General features: G+C 36.2%; 1 protein-coding gene across 2 annotated transcripts; it reads left to right on the top strand.

Moving 5' to 3' along the window:
* Positions 1-499: 499 nt before the first annotated feature.
* On the top strand, positions 500-5,367 carry LOC147534995 (MLO-like protein 4). Of its 2 annotated transcripts, none has more exons than XR_015227757.1 (16): positions 500-941; positions 1,068-1,125; positions 1,340-1,590; positions 1,681-1,797; positions 2,091-2,148; positions 2,245-2,336; positions 2,487-2,561; positions 2,669-2,754; positions 2,989-3,038; positions 3,150-3,190; positions 3,306-3,473; positions 3,579-3,614; positions 4,292-4,359; positions 4,470-4,530; positions 4,665-5,183; positions 5,228-5,367. XR_015227757.1 is itself a non-coding variant. In XM_086648483.1 (16 exons), exons 2-16 carry the CDS (start codon positions 816-818, stop codon positions 5,097-5,099), a joined length of 1,722 nt encoding a protein of 573 aa, XP_086504609.1. In that variant the 5' UTR covers positions 583-685; positions 783-815; the 3' UTR covers positions 5,100-5,367. The 2 variants fall into 2 exon arrangements, 1 of the variants encoding a protein (XP_086504609.1); XM_086648483.1 differs by having other exon boundaries at positions 583-685; positions 783-941; positions 4,665-5,367.
* The last annotated feature ends 5,784 nt before the right edge of the window (positions 5,368-11,151 follow it).

Genomic DNA, 11,151 nt, shown 5'->3' with positions numbered 1-11,151 from the left:
CGACATCTACCACTTTAACCGACCATATGTTGCAAATCTTCATCATGATCTCTCATATTTCCCTCTATTTCACCACCATCATTCACCTCTGCTACCACCACTATCACAACCACAAATGTCATCTCCTCCCCACAACCACTGTATTGATCTTTATTACTCTTTCTCTATACACCAAATTGCTATAGGATTTTCGTCTGAGATTTCTAAACGAAGGTTGCTTCGTTTGAAATTTTTCAAATGAAAACCCTACATCAATTTGGTGTATAGAGAGGGGGATGAAGATGGTCATTGTGATGGTGGTGGTGGCAGATAGAGGAAAAAGAGGAATAAAAGAATTTAGTTTTTGATGACGAAGATCATTGTGCAACCGTCAGTACGTGAATAGAAAGAGAGGATAAAAAGGCTAAGAGCAAACAAGGTGTTAAAGATAACAGACAAAAATAGGTCTTGGAGCTATTTCGGGATGTTGGACAAATATGTAGGACAAAGTTTCTAGTTCATCCCAGATTGAGGACCAAATGAAAATTTTACGGTGGCTCCCTTCCTGATTTCAAATTTAAGTTTATGGTAGTTTTCCCTTTTGCAAAGAAATGTTGAAGGAGAAGCTGAAGAAACAGCACCATCCCAGAATCAAGAACACAAATTCCAGTAACTAGAATGAATCTCAACAAATAAACAATTATGGGTTTGTTTTTTTCTAGAGAGAGAAATAGTTCTCTGTTTCAGTATCTTACTAGTCCTGTTACAACATTAATGTTATATATTCATGTCTGAGGTTGAAGGTGAAGTGGGTTTCAGTGAGTTAGAGTCAAACAATGGAGGGGAATTTGGTGGAAGGAAGATCCTTGGCTGAAACTCCAACTTGGGCTGTTGCCACTGTTACTACTGTTATGGTTTTTGTCTGTTTATTTGTTCAGAGATCCATCTATCAGTTTGGAAAGGTTAGCAATTTCTAGAGAGAGAGAGAGAGAGATTTGTATAGAGAGAGAGAGAGAGAGAGAGAGAGAGATCTTTGTCACTCTGAATTAGTTTTATGAATTTTGTTTGTTGTTTCTTTGGTTTTGTAGTGGTTGAAGAAGACAAGAAGGAAAGCTCTTTTAGAGTCTTTAGTTAAGATCAAAGAAGGTATTAATTTTTTTAATTAGAAAGTTAACTTTGTTTATGCAAATCCAATTTGATCTATTTAACTATCTTTTAGACATATGCCCATATTCAAAATTACCCCCTTATGTTTAATCCAAGTTCCAATTGGCATAGGAAAATCATACCCTTATGAATGCATTTGGGATAAGTAATTGGAGTTGATGATTTATTTTTTTTTTCATTTTTGTTTTTTCAGAGTTGATGTTTCTAGGGCTTATATCTTTGATGTTAGTACAATGGGCAAAGTGGATATCTGAGATTTGTGTTCATTCATCTCTTTTCGATAGTCGATTTTATATTTGCTCTGAGCATGACTTTAGAGGAGAACATGATAGTATTATCTCACTTAGACACTCAAATATACATTCTCTATCAAATCATACTCCTAGTCACAAAGTTCCTTCAGAAGGACTTGTTAAGTCCTCTCGAACTCATGTTTGTGGCGAGGTAAATTTCTTCGATTTTTTTTTCATTTGTGGTTTATTAATTGTTCTTATGGTGGATAGGGAAGCTAAAACATGAATTTTCGTTCCATAGGGCCGTGAACCATTTGTTTCATATGAAGGTCTGGAACAACTTCACTTGTTCTTGTTTGTGCTTGGGATAACACATGTTCTATATAGTTGTGTTGCAGTTGGCTTGGCTATGCTCAAGGTGTTGGTTTTTGTCTCTATTTCGAAGAGTCTAATCAAGTTTCTGCTATATATATATATATATATATATATATATATATATATATATATATCTGAATCTGACTCGTCTCAATCAAATGGACCCATAGTCCAAATAGGCCATTTAGACGAATCAAAGTCGGATGAAATGAAACATTCTCAAATCCTACTCGAAGCAATTCAGACACCGAGTCAGAGTTCAGACCTGACTTAGAGGAAAAAACAAACACTACCCAAAGATGCTAAGTGTGTTTTTGTTATTATTCTCATCCGTAGATTTATAGCTGGAGGAAATGGGAAAACCAGGCACACTTGCTAGCTGAGGAAATGCAAGGTGGGCAATTACCTATCTATCATTCTATATAGAGAAATTAGGTTTTTAGAGTTGCAACAAAAATTCTTCGATCTATGTTGGAATTGTGTTTTTCAGCAAAGATGGATAATGTAATGAGGCGTCAGTCTACTTTCGTCGTTCATCAAACAGCTCATCCATGGAGCAAGAGCAAAGTTCTCATTTGGATGGTAATATTCAAGCTTCTTAAATTTTCCGTGCTTCAAAACTTGTAAGCATATTTTGATTCGATATGCAATGCCTTAAGTGAGTTGTCATAATTTAGTTTTAGCCTACTATTTCACCTCTTACAAAAACTTTTCATTTAAAACTTTATGCAGCTTTGCTTCGTTCGACAATTTAAGAGCTCAATAGAAAAGTCAGACTATATGGCATTACGCTTGGGTTTCATTAATGTGAGTACCGAATAGCTTTGACCATATAACACTGTATGATACCATTTATGGAACTGAGAGTACTAACTTGGCACCATAGTTGACTTACTTCGTGCTGTGATTTTCAGATTCACAAATTGCCGCTGACTTATAATTTCCATAAATATGTCGTTCGGAGTATGGAAGATGAGTTTCATGGCATTGTTGGTATAAGGTACAATTTTTATACTTTAATTATGTTTAGATAAGTTAGTTTTGAGCTCGAACTCCATATGTTATACTCGCACTTCACACTTTTACATCGTTAGAAATAGATTTGATAGCACACGTGGTTAACTCTAGACAACGTGTAGTCTTTCTGATAAAGAATTCGAAACATTCATGACAATTTCGGAAGGTAATTGGTGTATGTAAACAAGTTGAGGATTTCTTTTATGTTACTTTGCAGTTGGCCACTTTGGGGTTATGCCATACTATGCATCTTTATGAATATCCATGGTAAGCTTATTTCTAGTTTGCAGAAATTACGGTTCCAGTTATATTAATTGATTCTTGATATACTGAATTCTTGGAACTTTGGAAGTAAAAAAAGTTATATCTATGTTTCAGGCTTGAATATCTACTTTTGGCTTTCCTTCGTCCCTGTTATTGTAAGCAATCGTAGTTCTTGTTAGATTACAGCAATCAGATATTCTTTGTTTCCTTCACCAAATAACGGGTCATATGACTAATACTACTCCATGTTTACGTTTGATATGTCAAAAGCTGGTCATGGTGGTGGGAACAAAACTTCGACATGTCGTATCTCTGTTAGCTCTTGACATCGTAGAAGCGCCAAGTCCACCTGGAACTCAAGTAAAGCAATGTGATGATCATTTTTGGTTTCGAAAACCAGAAATTTTGTTATGGTTGATACAGTTTATCTCCTTTCAGGTGGGTAGAAAGAGAATTTTTAAATCCTTGTTTGTCGTTCTAAGTCCAATCTTCATTTATTAGTTATATTCGATCTAATACTTTGTGTCTTCTAACATTTTTCAGAATGCCTTCGAAATGGCAACATTTATCTGGTCTCTGGTAAGCTGATTGATTCCCTTCTTTGGCATTCGTGATATCGTAGATTTGGCCTGGACCTGCCCTAGACCATAAGATGCTTTCCCTTCTACCAGCCTAGGTGGTAGATCCTCCCAAAGACACGTAGCCGATATGTAAAATAAGGAGCTATCCTAAGTAGTTGGGACGGGATAGTCTATGGACTGGCCTGGGGTCGGGTCGGTCGTCATCTTATCTATGTACAACTATATACGTATCTATACATACATTATATATAACATTATGAAAAATAGCTGCCAAAACTATTACAACCCTAGTTAACAAGTCTCTGCTTGGGATCAACAACCTCTATCTCGGGACCCCTCTCTCGCTTTAAGTATGAAGTCCTTTACTAAGGCGATCGGTGTGGGATCGGCTCGGTCTAGCCTGACTCAGATTTGATCCACAAGTTTGTTGGGTGGATAGGGCAATCTCAACTGCATAGGTGCTACTTATAACCCTAAAGAAATGAGGGAGTAGGGACTAAGTTCAATGCACAAGAGTCTTCCTTTTCGCATTCATAACCACACAAGACATGACAAAGATTTCAAATTTGTTTGTTCACTCTTAGAACTTCTATATTTTTTCTCAATTGCATTTAACTATCTTCTCGAAACTTCATGAATATGAATGTAGTTTTAATGAGCTATTTGTTTCTCTAGTGGGGGCTTAAACACCGATCTTGTTTCATGAAGAACCATAGCATGGTTACTATCCGCTTGGTCTCTGGGTATGTTTCTTGTCTTTGTTACGATAATAAAACCGAACTTATATTACCAATCCTTGGAAAAGCCTGAATATATTAATCAACTGTGACTGGGATGATACTTGAAAATGCAGGGTACTTGTTCAATTTTGGTGTAGCTATTGCACGGTTCCTTTGAACGTCATAGTCATTCAGGTTTGCCTACCACTACTTACTCATTTGTAAAATGTCAAGCTCTTGGTCAACCAGTTTTAACGAATTTTGTAATTAATCGATCTTCTTGTCTTTGAATCATGAAGGCAATGAACTAACACTCTTGATTACTTCAGATGGGATCAAGGTGTCAAAAAGCCATATTTGCTGAAGGAGTTAGAGAATCACTTCATAGTTGGTGTAAAAGAGTGAAAGAAAAATCTAAACGAGATCCATTACGTTTTCGAACAACAAGATCTGTATGTTCACTAGATTCAACAGTAGATGAGGAGAGAGATGAAATAATAACAATTGGCTCCGGAACTTTATCTAGATGCAGTTCAGCTGCCTCATTGAACGAAATCGACCAAGTAAAGACCGAAGAAATCAAGGAAATTTCCGAGATAATTGAAAACCCAACATATGAAACTTCATTCCAAGATTGGGAAAATCCATCAAGCTCAACTACCAGAGTTTCAGATCCATCTCTTGGCAGGACAGAGAGCGGCTATAGAGGAGAAAACAGGGACATTGCTGAAACTACACTTCTCGAATTACTTAAGATAACATGAATTATCGAAGATCGAACTCGAAATTTTACTGAGTAGTTGTAAATTTTACACGAAAAATAGGAGACATGACACATTACTTATATAGTTATGATGATACCCAACTCAAATAGTATATAAGTACATTATAGTAAATTATTAGTAACTCTTGATAATTTTAGGCTGAGGAGTAAAGGGCTGTCTATGGCTTTACGATATTTGGTCATTCTGATATCATTGTGAACTATGTAAGTGAGTTTTGAGATGCTATGAAGTGGGGGCTTTTCCTGAATGCACATTGTGGCCCACTATGGAGGCATAGAGCTCCTCGGCTTTGGGTAAGTTTTTTTTTATTTACCCGTACTTAGTGCGCCAGTTGGTTGTGAAAAAAATTGTAGTAGGAAGTTTCCGACCACAAATTAAAGGCCCTCAATTTTGTTTATTCCTCCCTCAGACTCTAGTTGGTTATTGACATGAGAAGATTTTCGAGATTCGATCCAAGAAATTAGTGGAGAGAAGTTGAGGGCCTCTTACGACATGGAACTCGGTGGTTTGATAAGTTGTTCAAAGTCAAAATAAGAGTTAGTAGGGAGAAAGTAGTCGACGGTGCTGGTCAACAGCGTGGGTGCGGCTGATGATGGTGAAGAAGACGAATTGGAGATAAACAAGAGGGAGGAAACCATAAAAATAAACAATTTTTTTTTTTCATATCCTTAACTGTATAGGAATACGTCGAAAACTTATGTTGTGTTTTTGCAGTTAACTAATCTTCTCTTAGCGAAAGATGAACCTCCCATCATCTTAGTCAACTAATAAGCTCTTAAAATCAAAGCCGTTGGCAGGGATCATTCCTGAGTGGGAACCGCTACCTTACGTCAAATAGATAGCCTGAGTGGGAACCGCTACCTTACGTCAAATAGATACTTAACTACCTCACTTTACTCACAATCATGGTACAGGATTTTGTTCTAGGCGAGGCTTGACCACCGAATGCCTAGTAACACCTCGCCAAAGGACTTGCAATATGTAAAATCCAAAACGGAACCCTGTAGGACTCAACTTTAAGCCATTTCCCCTTTCCTAAGCAATACGGGTTATTGCAGTAGTGGTCATTGTTTTCTTGCGCTTAACTATTTTCGTTCTCCTTCTCATTATCCTTAACAGGTACACTGTGTGAACGTGGTAAGGCTGCTTTTGGTTTATCCGAGTTTGAAGCGAATCTTTAGCAGCCTCCCGGCCAACATTCCGCCTGCCCTTTTTGGCTTTGAAATTGTATAAGTGAAACATTGTTCTTAATGCACCTTGTATGTAAATAAGTTACTGGAGTTTGCTTGTTATGCTTGTGGAATCTATATAGGAGACTAGGGGTTCGGTGCTGTTGATCAGCTGCTTTGTTTCCCTTGATAATTATAAACCCTAACTATTATATGTTTTATTAAACTATAAATTAATGATCTTGACATTAGAAGTTGGGTTTAATCTTTATTCGTGAGCTTAAACTATAAACTATAATAATATGTTTGTTCTTGCTCTGTTGTTATATATAAGACTAGAACTCAACTGTTCTCTTTTCATAGTGTTTGAATGTAAGTTATGTGCACCCCGTTTCTTTGCCTCAAAACCTCAGTAAAATTCACGTATAGCCGGCCGGCCCTAGGGGCAAGCGAGCAGAACCTCGCTTCGGGCCCCAGGACCAAAGGGCCTCACCAAAGGTAAAAAGTAAAGAATCAAAAGGGGCCCGATTTTTTTTATCTTTATACAAAGAATGATCAAAATTGACAAGTAATTAACATTAGCTCAATTGGTTGACACTTCTCTACTACCACGACGATTACTAAACCTCCACTACCACCACCACAATCACTAGACCTCTATCATTGTAGCTCCACTACCACCACCATCACGACCACGACTACTACCATTACTAAACTCAACACCGCTACCACTATTATAAAACAGCCAACGCCACAATTACAATCAAGTCATAATCAACATTATCCTCATAAACACAAAAAAAGAAGGTTGAAACTTATTGAGCTTTTTTTTTCGGAGAACCGTTTTCTAATATATATTTTTTTAAATACTAAACAATATACTGATTTGTCGAATTCTGAATTCGCTGAACCACTTAATTGTGAGGTCGTTCATGGACCGACAAGAGCTCTCCACGAACCCATGCTGAAATTATAATTTATAGTGAGGCATTCCATTTCCTATTACAAGAATCATATTCAACAAGCCTTGTCGTATGGCTTTTATCAAGTAACTTTTATTTATATATATGTGAATCCTCTTCATAATACTGTAGTTCTTCGTACCATTTAATTGATATGTATAGAAATCTAGACTCAATGCATGTTGTGTATTCATTTACCCTGTCAAGTTTCAACCACTAGTTCTGTGTTCCGATACAATCTTGAGTGAGTTGGAAAAGAACTTTAAATCGCTTTAAGCACATCATTCTGCACCTTGTCAATACCTTTTCTTCTTATTTTTTGACATATGTTTCTCAAGAACCGAAACAAAACCCATCGATGTATAATCCATTTACCCTCAAGTTCGTTATTGCAATGGCTAAAGGATGAATTAAGAGTTCATCTTATTGAGCAGTTTGGAGATAGTTTATCCTCATTTTGAGATTTCAAGAACTCGAAGCAACTTCTAAAGTATATTTCTGTATCTTCACAAAAAGGTTTTCGAAATCTATACTGCATGAAATGTTAATAGCACAGTAATTACCTGATAAACTCTAACTAATGCTACAAATTCCTATTGATTCATTTTTTTTACCTGTGTATTAACTATTCAATCCGTTTCCTTAATCCAATTTAGTACTAATCCAAATTAGAACTTCATATCTAATTATCAGAAGCTAAAAAAAACTAGAACACAGAAGATCAAATCGAAACCAAGTTCAATTTTTTTACCTTGTAATAACTACTCAACACGTTTCCTTAATCCAATTTAGTACTAATCCTAATTACAACTTCATATCTAATCATCAGAAGCTAAAGAAACTAGAACACAAAGAAGATCAAATCGAAACCAAGTTCAATTTTTTCCTATGCAAGAAACATTTCTAAAACCTAATTAAAGAAAGAAACGGGAGTTACTCTAAGCATTTCAAGAGCCTTTGATGGTGTTCATTATCACTTCGACAGCCTTTTCCGATTCTTCTATTTCAGCTTCTTCAGCCAACGAAAAATTGCCTTTTTCCTTTACTTTATGAAAACATGTTTTAACCCCACTAACTAAGCTAAGAAATCTTCTTTTGCCAATGGGGCACCACCAGCCTTCATCTTTTGGTCTGGGACGGCGTTTAGACTTCCGAACTTAACTTCGTCGTTATCTTTCTGTCCAGAAAGAACCTGCTGCGAAGGGCAAAGGTAAGGAAGTACGTGCTGGTGAAGAAGTTCCTCTGAGGAGGTCTATTCGTCTTTCTGGACAGAAAGATAACGACGAAGTTACGAATGTTAAGGAAGTTCGTGCTGGTGAAGAAGTTCCTCTGAGGAGGTCGTTTGGAGAGAAAAATGATGGTGATAAGGACAAACAAGGTCCTTCTAAGGACAAAGGTAAAGAAGTTCCTTGTAATGAAGAAGTTGTTGCTTTGAAGAGGGCGAAAGAACCTGCTGCGAAGGGCAAAGGTAAGGAAGTTTGTGCTGGTGAAGAAGTTCCTCTGAGGAGGTCGTCTGGAGAGAAAAATGATGGTGATAAGGACAAACAAGGTCCTTCTAAGGACAAAGGTAAAGAAGTTCCTCTGAGGAGGTCGTCTGAAGAGAAAGATAACGAAACTCGTTTTGATTATAATGACGTAGGTTTTTGTGCTAAGAAGATATTTGTGTTAACAATGAAGAAGTTTCTTCTCCTAGCAAAGAGGTTAACAATGAAGTACCTTCTTCTAGCAAAGAGGTTAACAAAGAAGTTACTTGTTAACCTCTTTGCTAGGAGAAGAAACTTCTTCATTGCTAACACAAATATCTTCACTGTTAGCACAAAAACCTACGTCATTATAATCAAAACGAGCTTCGTTATCTTTCTCTCCAGGCGACCTCCTCAGAGGAACTTCTTTACCTTTTTCCTTGGAACCAGCTTGTTTGTCCTTATCACCATCATTTTTGTTCTTAGCAGCATCATCTACCACGGTATCTGCATGTCCATGCTCTGTAAATGGTGTTGTACGATAAAACGAATATCCCTATTTTCCCTGCGGGTGAGCTTCTACATGTATTTTCGTGAACTCTGGTTTTGATTCAATGAAATCTACAAATCTGCTAAATGTTGTTGTCGACCACCCACTCAGCTCAAGAAAGCTCCAAGCATCTATCGCAAGGTAGTGACCCCTTGTAAGTACTGGTTCTTTATTTTCAAATATTAGATAGGCAAGAAATGCCTCGAAGTCTGCTTCTGCCATTTTGAAAAGACTAAAATCTGAAAATAAATCAAAAAGTGTTAATAAGGCATTAGAAAATCAAAATAAGGCATCAAATAATAATTAATTATAGATGAAATGATAAATATCAGCAACCACCAAAAACCCATACACATCAAAGTTAACCTAAAATAGGAGTAAAAGATCACCAGGTTAAACCGGAAAATTGAGAGATAAAATAAATGTTTAACATGACTAGCATAAAAATAGAACAAACACCCACCAAAAGGGTTGTACACAGGTATTGATTCTGTTGGACCCTTGAAATTATAATTTATCGTGATTCAGTCCATTTCATATTACAAGAATCATATTCAACAAGCCTTGTCCTATGGCTTTTCTCAAGTACCTTTTATTTGTATATGTAGACTCAATGCATGTTGTGTATTCATTTACCCTGTCAAGTTTCAACCACTAGTTCCGTGTTCCGATATAATCTTGAGTTGGAAAAGAACTCTAAATCGCTTTAAGCACATCATTCTACACCTTGCCAATACCTTTTCTTCTTATTTTTTAACATATTTTTCTCAAGAACCCAAACAACCCCATTAATTTATAATCCATTTACCCTGAAGTCGTCATTGCAATGGCTAAAGGATGAATTAAAAGTTCAACTTATTGGGCAGTTTTTGGTAACACAAGAATAACATAGATTTAATCATATCCAATATAAATTTCACAATAACATCACTAAACAAGTACTATTTATTATAGAATTGTGTGGACCAGCCTTCCGGGTTGCTAGTAACGTTGTCGGCTTTGCCACTTCAAGACCTCAAGGGTGCGTAGTATATTATAAGGGGCACCATACTTCGTCCACCAATGTAGAATTCGTTTACAACACTATTAACCTTTCGATATTTAAAGATAGTGTATTCTCATTTTGAGATTTCAAGAACTCGAAGCAACTTCTAAAGTATATTTTCTGTATCTTCACCAATGTAGTATTAGTTAGAGTTTATCAGGTAATTACTGTGCTATTAACATTTAGAAGTTACAAAAAATATAGATTCATTTTTTTTACCTTGTAATAACTACTCAATCCGTTTCCTTAATCCAATTTAGTACTAATCCTAATTAGAACTTCATATCTAATCATCAGAAGCTAAAAAAAAACTAGAACACAAAGAAGATCAAATCGAAACCAAGTTCAATTTTTTCCTAGATTCATTTTTTTTACCTTGTAATAACTACTCAACACGTTTCCTTAATCCAATTTAGTACTAATCCTAAATAGAAATTCATATCTAATCGTCAGAAGCTAAAAAAAAACCTAGACCATAAAGAAGATCAAATGGAAACCTAAGTTCCATTTTTTACTATGCAAGAAACATTTCCAAACCCTAATCAGAGAAAGAAACAGGAGTTACTTCAAAATTAAAATCAGAATAAACAAACAATCAAAATGTCAAACCAAAAAAAGAAAGGACTAAAATTAAAACCATTGATGGATTAGAAGGAAGAAATGTGAGTGATACCTGATCGCGACTGCAAATAATAGGTTGAGCTGACCTTCTTCTTCTTCTCTTCCGTAAAGGAAGAAAAACCCTAAGAGAGAGAAAGTTAAGAGTTGGTGAAGAGAGAGAATGAGAGACAGCGAAAGAATTTGGTTTCAAAGGTGGAAAGAAAGAATGGAAAACCCAATTG

The sequence above is a fragment of the Eschscholzia californica genome, unplaced genomic scaffold (genome assembly GCF_041429995.1).
Source record: "Eschscholzia californica isolate CP2 unplaced genomic scaffold, dmEscCali1.0.p SCAF_6, whole genome shotgun sequence".
NCBI classification, from domain to species: Eukaryota; Viridiplantae; Streptophyta; class Magnoliopsida; order Ranunculales; family Papaveraceae; genus Eschscholzia; species Eschscholzia californica.
This window is presented reverse-complemented; position numbering and strand designations above follow the sequence as displayed.